The sequence below is a fragment of the Sciurus vulgaris genome (genome assembly GCF_902686455.1).
Source record: "Sciurus vulgaris genome assembly, chromosome: 4".
Classification (NCBI taxonomy): Eukaryota; Metazoa; Chordata; class Mammalia; order Rodentia; family Sciuridae; genus Sciurus; species Sciurus vulgaris.
The window spans coordinates 55,112,905-55,132,254 of NC_136464.1; the positions used below are offsets into that span (position 1 = coordinate 55,112,905).

Sequence of the window (19,350 nt, forward strand, 5' to 3'; positions counted from 1 at the left end):
GAAGCGAAGTCCCAGAGGAGAGGGTAATCACAGGACAGTGTGGAGTGGCTGAGCAGGGGGCGCCTTGCCTGCGGATGTAGCCTTTTCCAGGTTCTGGAACAGGCTTTTTTCCCCAGAGCTGGGCAGTTACCAGCACCAGCAAGGCCAGTTAGCTGGCAGGGTTGGGTTTCCTGTCCCTATTCATGGCCCTCAGGCTCAGAGCCCCCTCTGCACCCAGCTCTCCTGTGCTGGGGAAAGTGAATGACTCTTACTGTACCTTGGGTCCCCCTACAATGTTGCCCATGGTGGCCTGTCAGCAGGTGCTGTGGAACTCATGACTTACTCGTCAGATTTCTTCCTCTACTCTCATCATGGAATTGGTCAAAGAGGCCTTCGAAAAAAATGTTCCTCTGAGACTCCCTTCGTGCCAGGCCCTTTGCTGGGAGGCAGGGGTAGGGTGAGTGAAAGAGGTCCTGCCTTCCAGAAGCCCACAGCTGAGCCAGGGAGATCCACAGAGGTACTGACCACCCTCTCAGGGCCATCCCAGCTGCAACAGAGTTGTCTGAGGCTCAGCTAGGGCTTGGAGGAAATGGTCACCTCTGCTGGGGGGTCTCAGCCTCCAGAACAAGGAACTTCTGGTGGAGCAAGAAAGAAAGATGTTTGATTCTTGGGCACCAGGAAGAGGCGGGGGCAGGGTTCTCTGTCCCAGCTGACCTGCCTCATTAAACATGACATGTTTTTGACCTTGGTGTCACTGCCTCATCAGCAAGGGTGGACAACATCAGGATGGCCGCACAGGGGTTTCCAAGACAAGCCACCACACTAGGGAATTAAAGGCCTCCAGAGTTCTGCTGGGACCCAATGCCAGGCCCCAGGGCCCAGGCAGGTATCAGTTTCCTTGTCTGTGAAATGGGGATAATGAACCAGGTTACCTTCCTCTTTCCTGGGAAGAGGATGATGTTAATGAATACCCAACAACGGATGTGACTATACCTAAGACCAAATGCAAGCTGCCTAGAGGCAAGGGTATGGCTGGGGTAACTCTTGGTTCTCTCTTCCTGTCCCGGACTGGGGACAGTGTAAGACCCACAATTCGGCTCTTCTTGGTTCCCACCTTGCCCTGGGTGGGTCCTGGCCAGAAAGCCCTGGTCTGTTTGCTGAGCAAATACCCCACTCAGTCTTACCTAAGACGCCCTCGCAGTGCCATGGATTTCTTGGTCCCTTCTAACACAAGATCCCTACTCAGAGTCCCTTCTCTAGGCAGCCCTCTCGTCAAGCGTGGGCATGCTGGGGCTCATCTCCGCTACTGGCATTTGTTAAGGAGTTAGGTTCTAGTTGGGGGACAACTAGAACCACTTCTGACCTCCACCCCATCCTAGGATGAAACTGGGGCCACAGTTCCCAGTGGGGCAGGCCCTGGGAAAAGGAGGCTCCGCCCAGAGGAGGCCTCGAGACGTCGCTCTCTGTTGCCATGGCAACCAACGGACACCCCCGCGAGCTTCCTCATTGGCCACTGAGATGGAGATTCCCGCCTCTGCCATCTGAAGGGACCAACCGAAAGCAGAAGGGGTTAGACCCCCGCTGCGGGATTAGCGGGTGACGCGGCGCCCCGTCGCGCTGCCGGGCCCACCGGCACGCGATCCGGTCCTCAGAGCCACGCGGGCTGTGATCAAACTGAGTCCCAGAGTCGGTGGGGCCGGGGGTCGGGGCCGGCGTCTCGCAGGGCGTTCCGGCGCGGCGCCGGGGACGCGAGCCGGTGCTGGAGCGCGAGAGGCAGGCGCTCCTCCCTGCGCTCGGCCGCGGGGAGGCTGGCTCCGCGGGCCGAGGAGCGAGGCCGAGGCGGGGCAGTTCTAAGGACGCGGTGGAGAGGATCCCACTAGGGAAGTGTGGCCGAGCTCCCAGAGGAGGAAGGAGCCTGGGCTCGGAGTCACACAGCGCGGGGTCGAATCCCGGCTCCGCAGTCACCTGCCGCGTGACCTTGCGCGCCAGTGCCTTCCCCTCTCTGTCTCCTAGGGGTGGAGGAGGAGCGGACGGCTGGCATTTGGTGCTGATCCCGGTGGTGAACACCCCAAGAATTTTCTCTCCCATCAGTCCCTCAAAACAACCCTGAAGTGCGCCTGTAATCCCAGTTGCTGGGAGACTGAGTCGGGACGACAGTGAGTTCAAGGCCAGCCTGGGCATTAGCGAGACCCCGTCTCAAAACAAAAACATTACTCCCACTAGCTAGATGAGGACACTGAGGCTCAAGGGAGCCACGTGGGAAAAGCCCAAGGTGGACTTAATTCCCAGACGTGAGTTGGTGGTTATCTGGGGGGAAGTAGGAGGTGCAGATCCCACCCCGCCCCCGGGCGTCCTGGTCGGCCCGGAAGGAAGGGTTCGTGCCAAGCTGTGAGACTTGGGTGGTTTCCTTTAACAAAACTGCGTCAGGCTCTCTCTGGGGGTTTAACTGCCAGGAACTGGTGACAGCGCTTTGACTACAAGAGATCAGAGAGGAGAGAAACCCAGCCTCTTGGGCAAAATTCCCTATGTCAGATTAAAGAAGATAGAGCAACCCCCAGCCCCCCACTTCAAGGGTAGGAGGGGAGAGGCACTTCTTTCTCTCCTAAGAAACCCGGTTGAAGTTCCCTCTGGAAGCCCCATTTAAGAATAACAGGCCCTTTGAACAGTCTGGCTAGGGGTGAGCCCTGGAAAACAGCACTGATGTGACTGGACCAGAAGAGTGGGCCCTGGACTTGGCATTAGAATGAGCTTAATCTCTGCGGCTCAGCTGGGCATGACACGTGCCTGTAATCCCAGCTGCTCAGAGGCTGAGGCAGGAAAATCTGCAAATTCCAGACCAGCCTCAGCGATTTAGCTAGACCCTGTCTCAAAATAAAAAATAGAAAGCGCTGGGGAATATATATAATTCAGTGGTAAAGTGGCCCTGGGTTCCAGTCCCAGTACTACCAAAAAAAAAAAAAAAAAAAAGGTCATCTTTTTTTGGTGCCAACTTGTATCTGCTTAGGTCAGGCAAGGTGTTCAGATCCCTACAGAAGGTGCCCTCCCAGAGTTTCCAGAAACCTGAAGAGCCACAAGAAGAGGCTTTTGCCCAGATTCCCTGCCAGTTCACTTCCTGGGGCCAGTTTGCCCTCTAGTCATTAGCAAACACTTTGGAAGCACCTAAAAGCTGATGTTTTTTGAGCCTGTAGTATGTGTTAGGTTGTAATGTTAAGTGCTGGACCCTGATCAACCCTTTTAATAATCAAAATAACCTTTTTTTTTTTTTTTTCCTTCTGAAATACTGTCATTGTCATCCCCATTTTGCAGATGAGGAAACTGAAGTTCAGAGAGTTAAGAAAGTTCACCATGTGAATTTCAGACTGTCTGATGCAAATAACTCAAAGCCCGACTCTAACTGGTTTATGCTAAGAAGGGAACTTACTGGCTCATTAAACTGAAAAATCTAGGCATAGCTTGATCTGGAGACCACAAAATATCAGAAAGACTCCTTTCTCTAAACCTTTCCACTCTGCCTTCACTGCCCTAGGATCCTATTTGGGCTTGGTCAGTGGTCTGCAGCTGCACATTCATATCCCAAGTTCTAGTTCAGTAGAAAGAGGTTCCCTGTTGGGTCATTGCAACACAGGTCCCAGGATCCACTCTAGTTGAACAGTAGGGGACATGGGATCATGCTGATAAAAGAGGCAGGGCAGGAAGAGTTTGGTGCTGATTGGCAGCTCTGGTCACAGGCCCCACACCTGCAGCCTCCCCTGTACCAGTGGGGTGAAAGAGACACTGAGGAATGGGTGCCAGCTGCTAACTCAACCTGTGCCCTCCCATGCTGAGGTCGCAGGGTTGTGCAGTTGAAGGAAGGTGGGGGCTGGGCTGGAGCCCCAGCAGTCTGACTCCAGCACCCACACCCTGATACCTTACCCCTCTCACCACAGGTACCAGCATACCCGTGCTAAGGTTTCACCATTCATGTGGAAGGTGAACCTCCCTCCCTACGAGAGAGCCCACTCCTTCCTTACTGGTGCCACGTCAGTGCTCACCACATCCGGTGCCCATTGGCCTCCAGCCCTGCCTCCTGTTGGTCCCTGGAGGGTCCTTGGAGCCTTTTTGATAGCTGCAGCCTGTCTATTGCCTGCCATGCCACCAAAGGCCATCCATATTTAGCCAGAGTTATGCACTATCCTAGGGACCAATTGCTTCCTTTTTCTCCGCACAGGGAGGAGTTTCCTTGGGGCTTGGGACTCCGGTACCCTGTGTGGTCCTTCTCTGGGTCCAGACAGCATATTTATAGTAGGCAGCAACTGTGATTTTGAGGGGCCGTGGGAAGGCCTTACCTCCTTTGTTTTTCTCCTTATTGTTTTAAAATTTCATCATTAGATGGGATTCCACTCCTTTAATTCAGTTAAGATTCAAATGTGCCTGAAAGAGGGAACATAGTAGATCTTACTGTTTGTTCACACTTTAGGGTGAAGTAGACTACAGAATCCTTCTGGAGGACTGGTTTTGTTGTCATGAAACTTATTCATTGTGCCTACTCTGTGTCCTGCACACATATTATCTCATTTAATCCTCATAGCAACTCATGAGATAGGTATTACTAGTCTCCCTGTCTTGAAGACGGGGAAACTGAGGCCCAGGGAGGTTAAGGGTCTTGCCAAATGTCTACAAGCAACAGAGCAGGAACAGGAAGGCAGGAACCTGTTTCCAGAGCCTGCCCTGCCCATCCCTCACTCCACCAAGCTCACCCCTAGAACTTGGGTTTGCAAGTGTATTCATGCACATCTTTTGGACCTCCCTGTAATTCAGCAAGGGGGTTGGGGTGATCATCTCCATTTTCTGGAGAAGAATGTTAAGTGGCAGATCCAGGACTTAACCCCCGTATGCTCAGATCAGTGTTCCTGCCTGGACCCTCTGAGAGATGAGCCCCCTGGGGTCCTGGGACAGGAGGGAGAGCATGGTAGGGATGAGAAACTGAGATCCCCTCCCCCCTTCTTCTTCTTCTCTGCCCCTTCTCTTCCCTCTCACCTTCCTTCTACTCATTCATTTATCCATCTGAGCGCCTACTAAGCGTCAAGGCTGTGGGGAGAAGCCAAAAACCAGAACAAATGTCCTTTATAGGACTGACAGTCAACACACACACCCGCTTCTGGCTCTTTGACTGTAGCTCCCACGCTGGAGACAGCCCGTCTACCATCTTCCAGCACATCCCTACCACCAGAAGCCAGGCCGTCCTCATCAGAATATGAGTAGGGAAAGGCCACCTCACCAGGCAGGGACAGGCTGGCACACCTCGGGGCCTGTGGATGGAAACTCCCAGGGACTGAGGGAGGGTGGTTTCACCAGAGGTCCCATAAGAGGAACCCGGGCCTGTGTATGGATGTGGAGGGTGACAGGGGGCTCAGCTAGTCTCCCCCAGTGCTCTTTCCAGTGTGACTTCCTCGAGCCTCAATTTCCTCTTCTGTTAATTGACCTGTTCCCAAGTTGTATCTGGTTAGCTGCTTCAGCCTCTGACTTTCTCTTTTTTTGGGAGGTGGGTATTGGGGATTTAACCCAGGGGTGCTCTACCACTGAGCTACCTCCCCAGGCCTTTTAATTTTTTAAAATCTTGAGACAGGGTCTCTAAGTTGCTGAGGCTGACCTCAAACTTACAATCCTCCTGCCTCAGCCTCCTGAGTAATCCTTCTGGTTTTCTGACAGTGATTACATTTCCTAGTTTACAGATATGGAAACAAGACAAATGTTAGAAATGTGACAAGAGCCCACTGGGTCTTTTTATTTATTTATCTACTTATTAATTTATTTTATCTTGCTGTGTTGCCCAGGTTGGTCTCAGATTCCTGGGCACAAGAGACCCTCCTACTCAACCTACTGAGCACTGAGACTACAGGTGCAGACCACCAGACTTGGCTCCCCACCTGGTCTAGAGTCTAGGTATCTCCACTGTATGCCAGAATCTGAGTTGTGGCCTGGAAATACAGCAATAGAGATTTGTTCCACTTCTAGGACCACCGGTACTAGTAGGGGTAATAGACAAGGGAAGACGTGATGGTAGGACAAGAAGACTTGTTTAACAGGCGTGGAGGCTGCTCGGGATTGCCTTGGTCCCCACACTTTGGAATATCTAGCACAGCAAATGTTTGGGGGCTGAAGATTTGAGGTGGGGTCCCTGATCTCAGATCAACTGGGATGCTGACTGAGAGGGCAGTTGGAGATCCCCACCTTCATAAAACACAGACCAGTTGGGCACAGTGGCAAACACCTGTAATCCCAGCAGCTCAGGAGGCTGAGGCAGGAGGATCATGAGTTCAAATTCAGTCTCAGCTAAGCCTTAGTTTAGACCCTAAGCAACTCAGCAAGACCCTGTCTCTTAAAAAGACCTGGGATGTGGCTCAGTGCTAAAGTGCCCCTGGATTCAATTTCTGGTACCAAAAATGAAAAAAAAAAAAAAAAAACCAAAAAACAACAACAAAAAACCACACAGACCAAGTATATTCTCAGCCTCTGCCTGCTGATCTTAGGCCATGATCTGCCTGCCGGGAGTCTCAAAGTCTCAATCCCAAGGGTTTCCTTGTCTTGGGTGGTTTCCAGCCCCACCTACTTTCCTGGAGCCCCAGTTCATCCATCATTCCTGCCAGGCGTTTACCACTGTCACTCTGAGTAACTCCAGGGACCAGGGTGACCTCACCTGATCCTGATTCAGTTTGAGTCACTCTCCCCATTTCTGGAAGGTGGCCCTCAGCCATTCTGATCTCATGATCACTTGGACACCTGGGGCCTGTGGGAGAGGCAGGTCCCCAGCCCAACTCCCTCTGGTCAACCAGGTCTGTGTCATGCAGGGGATATGGGGAATCCTGAGAAGGAACCCCCGCTATTCAGCTTAATTCACACCCTCTAAACTCATATGTGACACATGCCTCTTCTGTTTTTAACAGGAAAAGAACTTTACCTGGGGAGACTTTTATTCACTGATCATTCAATTCATTGAGGTCGGCGCTCTGTAGACATCATCAGAGACTCGCAACACATTCGTCCTCATTTCCCAGATAAAGAAATGAAGCTAAGAGAGGAGAGGACTTTTTGACTCGAATGTGCTAAGTAAGCACTCTACCTCTAAGCTATACCCCTAGCCTGAACTTGATTTCTTCAAGGTCATAGAGCAAGGAAGTAGCCCAAGTGGGATTGGAACCTGGTGCAATTGACTCCAGAATTGTTTAACCAAACTGCACACCTGACTACCCCTGCAGCTGCCAGGTAGGAGAAGGAAGAGGGAGGTCACTCCATCCACCCGCCTGAGCCTGTTTACATCCTTTGTGCTGGTGTTGGAGGGGATCAAAGTGCTGATAGCAGCCAACATTGGTTTTCCCCTGTGGCCTGAGAGCCACCACTTCCCTAGTGTCACAGGCTGCCAGACCCAGGGGAACCCCACCGGAGGCATCCACATGTGAGGGACCAGACCTGGGCTGCTTGGTGGGAATCTGCCCCTCTCGTTGTCCCCCTCCCCCATCGCTGGTCCCTGCTCTGCTCAGATTCTCTCCCTACCGGGCTCCTGATGACAGTCTGTCTCTCCCACTTATCACCCTCATGCCAGGTGAGGTGGTGCAGTCCAGAACCATGCCACCCAGTGCCAGTGCTGCTGGCATGCACGTGCAGCTATAGAGCACTTGCAGTGTGACTTGCCCAGCTGAGGATCAGAATGTTTCATTTTACTTAATTTTAATTCATTTGCATTAAGGCTTTTAAAAATTGTTTTTAGTTGTAGATGGACACAATACCTTTAATTACTTACTTACTTACTTACTTAATTAATTAATTTATTTATTTATATGTGGTGCTGAGGATCGAACCCAGTGCCTCACACATGCTTAGGCAAGCTCTCTACCACTGAGCCACAACCCCAGCCCCTACATTAAGATTTAAAAAGTGATGCTCAATTCAGTTATTAGAAAAATGTTTATATATTCTTGGAACAACTTGGATATAGGTGAATATACTTTTTCAACTACAAATTTTATGAGATCTAAATACAGATTATTTTCTGGTGAAAATTTTGCAAGGGCTGTAAGTATAAAATAGGCACCAGATTAGTCAAAACAAATGTAAAATATCTCATTAATATTTTATATTGATTAATGTTGAAATGATAGTAGTTTATCAGCTTAAATAAAATGTATTATTGAAGTTAATTTCATCTGATTCTATGTTTTAATGTGGCTGCTGGAAAATGTTATGTTACTTATACAGCTAATATTATATATTTCTGTGGCGCAGTGCTAGCCTGGAGGTTAATCATGAAGGTTCAGATTCTATTGCTGTGTGTCCTTGAGCAACTTAACCAACCTCTCTAGGTCTCAGTTTCCTTACCTATAAAACAAGTAGCACTTCCCTCATAGAGTTGTTCAGAGGAATATATGAGGTAATGTTTGTAAGGCTCCCAGAATATATTAAGTACTCAGAAAAAAAATCATGATAAACTTCCTTTAACCATGACACTTCAAAGTGCAAGTCAGTGAATCTCAACAGTATATATGGAGCCTGCTGTTTACCAGGTCCTGGGAATTTGGTAGAGAACATGCCCAATAATGCCTCTTCTCTCAGGGCACTCCCTGACCACTAAACAAAGACAGGGTTAAGTCAGGTGCTGTGGAGAAACTGAAACTCAGAGATGTGCAGAGGGTTGCTGCCTTAGCAGGGTTGGCTTCCCCGGGGAACCCAGGCACTTGAGCTAAACCTGAAGGACCAGGAGCCAGCCAGGTGACTCTCTGAGGGGCGGGTGTTCCTGGCAGAGGGAAGGGCTGGTGCAGAGACCACAGCCCCGGGCCTGAAAGGGCCGCCTGTCCTCTGTTCCGTGGTCTGCCTCGCCATGTTTTCCATGTCCTGCATCCAGCTCTTTCCTGGCCACTGCACTGGCCCCGTTTTCATGGCAACCTTTGTAAAACTGGTCACATCCTTCCCCTTCCATCTGATCTGCACTAGCTCTGCCCACGCGACTCTCTCCCCTCCTTTGACCCGCCAGCCCTATTCTGGGACGTTTCCCTGAGGCTTCTGCCCCCGCTGGTCCCTCTCTGGGACTCTTCTAGACTGGCTACTTGGTCGGACACCACCCTAGTGGGGCCCACAACCCCCTCTCCTCCTTTGCTTCTTTCTAGGTCAGTCTGCCTCCCACACCTCGCCCCTCTCCCAGGGCAGGACAGAACTGGGTCTCCCCCGCCTCCAGGAATGGGGCTGAGCCCCTTGACAAGCCGGTGGCTTGCCAGAGCCCCACTCTGGGGACACAGAAGGCAAGTCTTCCCAGGCAGAGTGGAAAATCCCTTGCTGGGGGAAGGGCCGTGGAAATTTCTTCTTCACGTCCTCCTTCCAGACTTGGACTAGTCCCAGAAAGCAGTCAAGCATTTACCCAGTGACCTGCAAGGCGGCTCTGTTCCTTCTCCCCACCCCCACCCCCGGCGTGGACTGGGGAGAGTGACCCGTGGGGCTGGGGAAAGTAGCGACCAGACAGCTGGCAACTGACCCCTGCCTTAAAGAAACACTCTGAGACATCACCCAGTCCCCCTCTCTAGGTTCAGGGATGAAGAACAAGGACAAAGGCAGAATTCTGCAAACCACAGGTCACCCCATCCTGGGCCAAGCTTGTTCTGCAGCCCTTGTTTCCTGGTTTCTTCATCTGTAAAATGGGAATAAGAATAATATTATTTACTAGCCGGGCACGGTGGTCTGGCACTATAGTCTGGCACTGTAGTCTGGCACTGTAGTCAGGCACGGTGGTGCAGGCCTCTAATCCCAGTCACTTGGGAGGCTGAGTCAGGAGGATCGTGAGTTCAAAGCCAGCCTCAGCAAAGGCAAGGTGCTGAGCAACTCAGTGAGACCCTATCTCTAAATAAAATACCAAATAGGGCTGGGGTGTGACTCAGTGGTCCAGTGCGCCTGAGTTCAATCCCTGGTGCTAAAATAATAAATAAATGAATAAATAAATAAATAAAATCACCTACTTCATGGAGTCAGCGATATAACAAGTGAGCTGAAGCTGGAAATTTATCTGGTAAATCCTGGTTATTTTCTTCCCCAGCCCCGAACCTGCCTTTCCCTGTAGCCCCATGTGGAATGTGCAGTTCTCAGCCTGTGCCTGGGGACCTGCCCCCTGGTTGTTTATAGATTGTGTCCACAGCATACCACCTGCTACTGTTGTTTTGTAACAGGGTCTCACTGTGTTAGCCCTGGACGACCTGAGCTCAAGCGATCCTCCAGCCTCAGTCTCCCAAGCAGCTGCATTTTCAATTGTGATAAAGTCTAACTTGTCTGTCTTCTCTTTTATCACTTGTACTTTTGGTGTCCTATCTAAAAAATCACGGACTAATCCAAGATTATGAAGATTTACTCCTGTATTAGTGCTTCCATTTAGGCCAGTGATCCCCTCTGAAATACTTTTTGTGTATATACACTTTTTCCAATTTATTTATTTTTATTTGATTCCCTCCATTCTTTATTGGTACATGACAGTTGTACCTAATGGGATTTATTGTTAGATATTCACAATCTAACAATGTAATTTGACCAATATCGATCCCCAACTCTTCCCCCTCCCTCCCTGCCTCTCACCCCTTGGTCCCTTTCCTCTGCTCATCTCCCTTTGATTCAGATAGATAGATAGATAGATAGATAGATAGATAGATAGATAGATAGATATAGATATAGATATACATTTTAGTTGTAGATGGACACAATGCCTTTATTTTATTTATTTTTATGTGGTGCCGAGGATCGAACCCAGTGCCTCACAGGTGCTAGGAAAGTGCTCTACCACTGAGCCACAACCCCGGCCCCTCCCTTTGATTTTCGTGCAATCCACCCCCACCTTTCTTTTCCTCTTTCCTCTCTAGCTTCCACATATGAGAGAAAACCTACAACCCTGAACCTTTTTGAGTCTGACTTAACTCACTTAACATAATGGTCTCTAGTTTCATTCATTTTCCTGCAAATTACATAATTTCATTTTTCTTTATGACTGAATAAAAGTTCATTATGTATATATAGCACATTTTCCTTATCCATTCATCTGTTGATGGACACCTAGACTGGTTCCAAAATTTGGCTATTGTGAATTGTGCTGCTATAAACATGGGTATGCATGCATCACTGTAGTGTGCTAACTTTAATTCTTCAGGATAAATACGGAGGAGTGGTATAGCTGGGTCATATGATGCTTCCATGCCTAGTCTTTTGAGTAAACGCCATACTGATTTCCATAGTGATTGTACTAATTTACAGTCCTACCAACAGTGTAAAAGTGTTCCTTTTTCTCCACATCCTCTCCAGATTTATTATTATTTGTATTCTTGATGACTGCCATTCTGACCAGTATGAGATAAAATCTTAGTGTAGTTCAGATTTGCATTTCCTTAATTGCTAATGAAGTTGAACATTTTTTTCATATATTTGCTGGCCATTTGTATTTCTTCTTTGAGAAGTATCTGTTTAATTCATTTGCCCATTTATTAATTGGGTTATTTGATTTTTTTTTTTAATGTGGTGCTGAGGATTGAATCCAGTGCCTCACATGAGCTATAATTCCAACCCTATTTGATTTTTGTTGGTGTAAAGCTTTTGTTTTGTTTTGTTGTTTTTTGGTACTGGGAATTGAACCCAGGGATGCTTAACCTCTAAGCCACATCCCCAGTCTTTTTTATCTTTAATTTTGAGACAGGGTCTCGCTAAAACGCTGGGGCTGGCTTTGAACTTGCGGTCCTCCTGCCTCAGTCTCTGGAGCAGTTAGGATTACAGGCATGTGCTACCACACCCAACTGGTATAAAATTTTTTGAGTTCCTTATATATTCTAGATATTAATCTATATCAGAAGAGCAGCTAGCAAAGATTTTCTCCCATTCTATAGGTTCTCTCTTCACATTCCTAATTGTTTCCTTTGCTGTGCAGAAACTTAAATTTGATGCCATCCTGTTTATTAACTCTCGGCATTACTTCCTAAGCTTTCGGGGTCCTGTTGAGAAAGCCATTGCCCGTGCCTGCATACTAGAGTGCTGACCCTACATTTTCCTTTAGGAGGTGCATAGTTTCTGATCTAATTCCAAGGTCTTTGATCCATTTTGAGTTGATTTTTGTGCAGGGTTGAGAGATAAGGGTCTAGTTTCATTCTTCTACAGATGGATACCCAGTTTTCCCAGCACCATTTGTAAAAAAGGCTTTCTTTTCTCCAATGTATGTTTTGGCACCTTTGTCAAGAGTCAGATCACTGTAGTTGTGTGAGTTTGTCTCTCCACATATGTATATACATACTTTAAAAATTTTTTTCAGGGGCTGGGGATATAGCTCAGTTGCAGGCAAGCACAAGGCCGTGGGTTCAAATCCCCAGCACCACAAAAAAAAAAAAAAAAAAAAAAAAAAAAAAAAAAAATTTCAGATCTGGGAGTGTAGCTTAGTGGTAGAGCACTTTCTCAGCATGCCCAAGGCCCCAGGTTCTATCCCTAGAATCACTGCTAAAAAAAAAAAAAAAAAAAAAAAAAAAAAAAAGTCAGGTTTAGTGAGATATAATTTACATTCAATGAAAGTCATAAATTTTAAGTGCAATTAGTTTCAGTTTCATCTCTCTCTCTCTCTCTCTCTCTCTCTCTCTCTCTCTCTCTCTCTCTCACACACACACATACACACACACACACACACACACACACACACCCCACCCTGTGGTTTTGGTCCTGGGATTGAGCCAAAGGTTGCTCTACCACCGAGTTACCTTCCCAGTCCTTTTTATTTATTTTGTGACAGGGTGTCCCTAAGATGCTGAAACTTTCGATCACTTTCGATCTTCCTGCCATAGCTTCCTGAGTACCTAGGATTACAGGTATGTACCACTGCAGCTGGCCTTTTTTTATGCTTTTACTCACTCTAAATTTTTGGAAAATTTTTCTTAGGAAATCAAAGATAAAGAGAATTGAATGTGTGCTATTTTTTTCTTTTCCTTATGCCCTACAGTTTTACATGTGTGTGTGTGTGTGTGTGTGTGTGTGTCTCAGAGAGAGAGAGAAATATTTTAATATCAGCTTCTTTAGGGTTCCCCATGCATCCAGTTATATGTAGTTTGAATGAATGAATGAAAAAAAGAAGTAACCATCTCCCAATCTCTACCTTCAGAGCCACCGGCACATCATGGCCACAGGCTGCAACTGCTGCCCGAGAAGTTGCCATGAAGCTGCCGAAGGTTGGGAAGGAACTGAGAATTTCTCAGCTGGCTCCTTGCATGGATGTATCTGGGGCTTAACAATCTGCTTTCTCATTTGTGATTCCTTCATAAAGAGACCCCCATTTAAAAATAATTGCAGCATCCTCTAATGATCTATTCTTTGGGCTTGACGTCTGTGTCTTGTGTTTCCTCAGCCTTCTCCTGGGGTGTCCTGGCAGTTACTTGGCTACCTCCAGCAGCACAAGCAGGATGTGGTTGACCCAGATGCACTTGAGCTGGGGAATCAGGAGGGCTTGGAGATTAAGTGAGAAGCCTGGGAGTAGGAGACCACACTTCCCAGCCTGGCCCTTCAGGCCCACTCCCTAAGCCGCCCTGAGCCTTGGCCTTTCCTATTGAAACATGAGGCGCAGTGAAAGGAGCCTCGTACACAGCCCTTAATATAGTTCAGACATGTGGCTGTCTGAGCTCGTTTCCCTAAAGTGATATTTTCATAAGAATCTAGTAAGGTTGGGCTGGGGTATGGTTCAGAGGTAAAACATGTGCTTAGTATGTATGAGGTTCTGGGTTCAGTCTCCAGCACCAGGGGACAAAAAGTATTAAGGTCATATGTGTAGACATGATTGTTGCTAAGATGGTGACTTTTTTTTTTTTTTAGTCATCAAAGGAACTTTGTTTTATTTATTTACTTATATGTGGTGCTGAGAATTCAACCCAATTCCTCACAGATGCTAGGCAAGTGCTCTACCACTGAGCTACAACCCCAGACCAAGATGGTAACTTTGAAAAGATTTTAGAGGAAAGCAAAACCAGAGGGAAAGAGAGCCGCAGGGTTGGGATAGGAGGATCCTACTAAATGATGCTTACTGTGCAGCTAGCCTCACCACTGCTTAGGCCACTGCCCAACTGCTGGCCTCCTCTGCCCATAGTGAACACCAGCTAGCTCTTCTTTATAACATCTTCACTATTATCCCCATTTACAGATGAGGGAACTGAGGCTTACAGAGGCAAAGTGACTTGCTCCAGTTTATCACCTAAGAAATGTCTGAACCAAGATTCAAACTCAGATTTCCCCAATTGTAATACATATGACCTTAACCAGTAAGGACACTACCTCCCTCTAAGACCTCAGCCTTCTGTCTTCCTCTAAATTAGGCAGTAGGCATAGCAGAGAGGGCAGGGACTATTTCTACCCTCCTTCCTTCTCCTTAACCTGAGAGTCTGAGATTGATGGAAGAATCTTATGTTCTCTGAGCCTAGGGAGAGTGGGATGCTTGAGGGTTCAGACAACCAATATTTAGTTGACTACCATGTGCCAGGCCCAAGGGGAACATAAGACTATCCCACAGAGCTGTGTGGATGCAAAACAAATATCTACAGTGATATCAGAAAAGTGCCAAGATTTTGCCAGACATGATTTTGCATGCCTATAATCCCAGCAACTCGGGAGACTAAGGCAGGAAGATTGCAAATTCAAGGTCAGCCTGGGCAACTTATTGAGAACTTGTCTCAAAATAAAAAAATTTAAATAAGGACTGGAGGTGTTACTCAGTGGTAGAATGCCCCTGGGTTAAATCCCCACTGCCCCCCCCCCCCCCGCAAACAAAACAAAACAAAACAAAAAGCAAACAAAAACTTGCCAAATTTTTAACACTGTCATTGTGAAAGATAAAGATGGTTGCGGGGTTGAGTCATAAAAGGGCTGCAGCTTGCTCTGGGCATTAAAAGGGCAGGATTGGCAAAGAAAACAAAGTGACTGCATCCCTAGTGGAGAGCACTAGAATCAGAAGAGTTTGCATTTGGGGAAGTAGGCAGACTATGCTGATCTGTACCAAAATAAGACAAGCGGTGGGAGGTAAGCCTGGGTAGGGAGTACAGGGCCAACTATCAAAGGATTTGAAAAGCAGACAGTGAAATCCGGCGGAAGCTATTGCAAGTTCTAGAGCAGTAACACGATGAAGTAGAAATAGGAATAAATAGGGGAATCCTATATAATGGGAGTTAATACAAACTTTATGGTTCAAATAGAAGAATTCCTGAGAGCATCTTCCTAAGTCGGATTTTCTGTGTAAGATGTGTGTGTGGTACTGGAGATTGAACCCAGGGGTGCTCTACCACTGAGCTACAAACCTAGCTCGTTTTATTTTTTATTTTGAGACAAGGTCTCACTAAGTTGACCAGGCTGGCTTTGAAGTCATGCTCTCTCTGCCTCCAATTGCTGGGATTGCAGGTATGCTCTACCAGGCCCAGCTATATTGTATAAGTCTATAAATTTTATTTACTTTCAGGCAAAACAAGAAAGAAGCCCAACACCTGGGGCAAAACTCCCTGCCACTTCTTAGGAGACCTAAGGCCTAATTGACTTAGGCCTCAGCAAGTTTCTTCCTTTGCTGTGAAAGCCAGGATTCAGGCCTCTCACTTGGGCACCCTTTGTCCTGCCTGGGAAACTTTCAGGCCTTGTGAGGATGAGGAAAGCCAGTCTTGCTTCAGGAAAGCATACTAGTTGAGCTCTCTGGGGGATCCCAACCATTACTCCTGTCTCATTCTGAACTTCTCCAGAAAGGAGCAGAGTATGCTCAATTGCCTCCATGGCTTGGAGACGGGTCACCGGGCCTTCCAGTTCCTGCCTCCAAATACCAGTAAGACTCTCAGGAGACAATAGAAGATGATCTTCCTTGTTCTTCTTTTGAAATTAGGAAAGTAGGGGCCCCTCAGACATCACTCAAGTGCTCAACCTGTATCATTTCCAGCCCTGAACCCAGCAGGCTGAAAGGCCAAGGTCAGCCCTTGTTCAAGAAGATGGCTATTCAAGGGCTTGGGCCTCTACTGATCTGTAAAGCATTACAAACCCCTGCCCTTCCATCCAGAGAGTGGCTATTAGGAGAATGTGCTAAGAATGGTGGTGGGAGGCCTTCCTCAGACTATGCTCTGGGCCCCTTCTCTGTTGTCATCACCTTCCATTCGCTAATCTACTTCTAACCCAAGTTCATCCATTTTGGGGAACAACTCATGCAATTCTACCAAAGAGGTGTGAGTCTTCTAAGCCATTCCAAAGTTCAGGAGAATCCCTTTTGAAACCTAGGTTCCTGGGGCCCTACTCTTCCCTCAGGCCAAGGGATCTGTATTAACCAGGGCCCCAAACAATCTGACTCCACAATCAAGTGGCAGAACCACTGTTTTATAGTCTTGGGCAAACAAGGCCTGTCTGGGACCAGGAAGAGAAACAAAGGAGATAACAACTCTCCAGAGGCCAGTTGGTGTGGGAGGGAGGGAGAAGTGGGCAGGACTGTAGCCTTCAGCTGGCCCAATCTCAACTTCTCTGATAAGGAAATAGGGGCCCAGAGAGTGCCTGAGTCCAAGTCACCGAGGGCATTGTCTTACACAAAGTTGTGTGTTGGTGGTTCTGCACCTGTCTGGGCCACACCTCCTCCCAGGCCACTCAGGTCCCTCTGAGCCCTAAGTTCCTTGTCTAGTGAGAGGCTTGCAGTTCTTTTCAAACTCCTCCTTTTGATCTTTTTTGTATCCAGGTATTAAATTTGTAATTTTAACTTCTGCAGACCAAGTAGAACTATGACTTTTCTCATAAGATGATAAACAATCTCTTCTTTGGGACCTTAGGCTCAGGAGGCCGTTGTGCCTGGACCTTCTAACTCAAGCAGCCAGGTGAACTCTCCCTGTTGAGACTGGCTTCCAGGGAGGTCTGACTCACCCCTTACCTCAGGGTGCTTTCCAGCACGTTCCCCTGGTAGCTTTCAGCCAGCACAGAGCCAAGGGAGCCAGGGTTCTTGGCACAGATAGCACAGTCCATATACTTGTTACCAGACTGGCAGGCAGTCCCGGAAAGGGCCAGTGGTGGACCCTAGAGTCTGAAGAAACCTACTTTTTATCAGCATCCACCCACCTCCTTTCCATTTCAGGGCACTGATAAGATTCAACCAACTGTTTTAACAAACATGTTTATTAGAAAAGTAAAAAATATTGCATAGGTCTTAATACTTGAACATCAAGTGTATTCATGAACAGTGAGTATCTTCATGTAAACAGTTCTAGATGGAAGACCCAGATGGCACTCCTCTGGGGAAGGGGTTCCAGCCCCCAGCCCCACTCAGCCCCATCCCCTCACAGTTCAACTCTCCAGAAATGGGGTGGGGATGGGGTGGACGCAGCTCTCAGGTGTATTTTTTCTTCAAGTGTCAAAGATCTCAAGTGATCCCAACACCTGCCCTTCCTTCTCTTACATTCATGCGTCTGTAAGATAGCTGCCTAGAACAGGTCAGTAGTGAAGCTCCGATCCCCAAACAAAAGATACAAAAAAACAAACACACTTGGTCCCTTCAGACCATGATACAAACTGCCTCCATGACCTCCCCCCTCCCTCCTGGTCACTACCATGAACACACAACCCTCAGAGGCCAGAGCAGCCCAGCTGCCCTCCTGCCTGTCACACCACTGTTGTTCTAACTGTCAGTAATAATAAAAATAATAAGGTACATGCTACATACACATCCAGCCAGAAGCCTGGTTGGCCCGAAGCCTTTGTTTCATGCTACAGTACTGAGGGGCATTTGCCCCACTGGGGAGCCACCTGTGCAAGACCCAATGAGCTTCCCAAGAAACACTACAGTCCCCCAACTCCATCTCTTTCCCTCAGGTGGCTGTTGTCAGTTTTCTAACACAGGCATCAGTCCCTCAGTCACTGCCTGCTAGTCTCTACCCCAAAAGGTCCATTGTCTCTGCCATGGAGGGCACTGTGCCCCCCACCCAGGCCAAAGTTCAACACTCCTCAATGAGCAGCTGCTCTGAGCTGTACAGCTTCTTCTTGATGACTCTGAAGCCTGTGCTCAGCGTTAGGGACTGGCTGAAGCCAGGGACGAAGGGAGAGTTGGCGGAGCTAAAGAGCCCCTGGATCTTGGGCCAGAGGCGAGAGTCCAGGCGCAGCACGAGGGTCAGCTGGAAGGTGGGCACCAGACTGGGGTCGAGGGCCAGCTGGCCCACACTGTGGCAGCTCTTGCCTTGCTCCACGCAGACGTCCAGCAGTGCCCCCCGCAGGCCGCAAGGCTCGCTGTAAGCCAGGCGCAGTAGTTCTTTGCCCACCTGGCTCACCAGCTGGCCGGGCATCAGCAGGCGAGCAGGGCGCCGCGAGCCCAGTCGCGCCTGGGACAGGCTCTCCTGCAGCAGCTGCATCAGGTTGGCACACAGGTGCTCATCCTCCGGGTCGCTGAGCAGCTCGAAGTCGGGGAGGGACACGCCATCCAGGTATGCCGAATCTGGAAGGGAGAGCACACCAGGAGGGGTATTAGAGCAGCTTCCACGGGAGATTTACAGGCGGGGGAGGTGCTGTTTTTCTAAGAAAGCAGAGACTCTGCCCAGTTCGCGCATCAGTTTCCGCTCCACACTCTATACACTCTACTCCAATACCCACCACGGGCAATCTGGGCCCTGTTGGGATAGGAAGCCAAGATGGTTCTGACCCCTTCTAGAGCGGTGCTTCCTCACCTCCCCGGACCCTCGTCTCGTTCAGCACCAGCCCACTGCTCACCTTCCTCCGGCCCGAAGCCACTGTTACTGCTGTCCAGGGACTCGCAGTCCGAGCTCTCTAGGCTCGCGCAGCGGTCTAGCCCCTCCTCTCGGGCCGCCGACCCCCAGGCTGAGCGCGGCGGCCGATCTGGGGTGGGAGTTCGGGACGAGGATGAAGAGGAGGAGGAGGAGGACGAGAAGCGGTCCCAAAGACTAGGCATGGTGAGGTCGGACGCCAGGACGTTTGCCGATGAGCACAGGGTACCGGAGCTCAGAAGCCGCTGAAAGACAAGAGGGACACCGCGGAGCGTCAGTCTGGGGTCTGGACGAGACTGCGAGCGCTGGGACTAGTACCGCCGAGGCCGTCCCACGCAGAGAACGGTACACGCAGAAGGGCCACTCACCAGCTAGTGCGGTCAGCGAGAACTGCTGGGACAAGTGCGTCCTGCCGCTTGAATGGGTTGCGCGAACTGGTGCCAACCACCGAGCGCTGCCCAGACCTGTCCCTTCAACCCACTCGCACCTCCCCCTTGGCCTGCTGAGATCCCTAGCACCAGCGCAGAGCAGCCTATAAGGTCTAGAGCGGAGAGGCCACGCCTCCTCCTCGCCGCGGTCCAATCCAGACCCGGGAGTGTGGCCCACCTCGGCCAATGGGCTCCGGGCGCACGTTCGCAACGTT

The 19,350-nt window shown here is 49.1% G+C and overlaps 1 protein-coding gene and 1 long non-coding RNA gene across 2 annotated transcripts; one reads left to right on the top strand and one right to left on the bottom strand.

Moving 5' to 3' along the window:
• The first annotated feature begins 8,468 nt into the window (after window positions 1-8,468).
• LOC306659526 lies at window positions 8,469-13,417 on the top strand. The gene is made up of 3 exons (XR_013763325.1): window positions 8,469-8,721; window positions 12,743-12,818; window positions 13,109-13,417. It is a non-coding gene; the product is annotated as an uncharacterized lncRNA (long non-coding RNA).
• A 3,677-nt stretch (window positions 13,418-17,094) lies between these two features.
• On the bottom strand, window positions 17,095-19,347 carry DDIT4 (DNA damage inducible transcript 4). Its single transcript, XM_079137131.1, has 3 exons — window positions 19,076-19,347; window positions 18,694-18,952; window positions 17,095-18,421 (listed from the first exon to the last, which is right to left on the bottom strand). The coding sequence occupies exons 2-3, from the start codon at window positions 18,890-18,892 to the stop codon at window positions 17,928-17,930; spliced, it is 693 nt and encodes a 230-aa protein (XP_078993257.1). The 5' UTR covers window positions 18,893-18,952; window positions 19,076-19,347; the 3' UTR covers window positions 17,095-17,927.
• Between the last annotated feature and the right edge of the window lie 3 nt (window positions 19,348-19,350).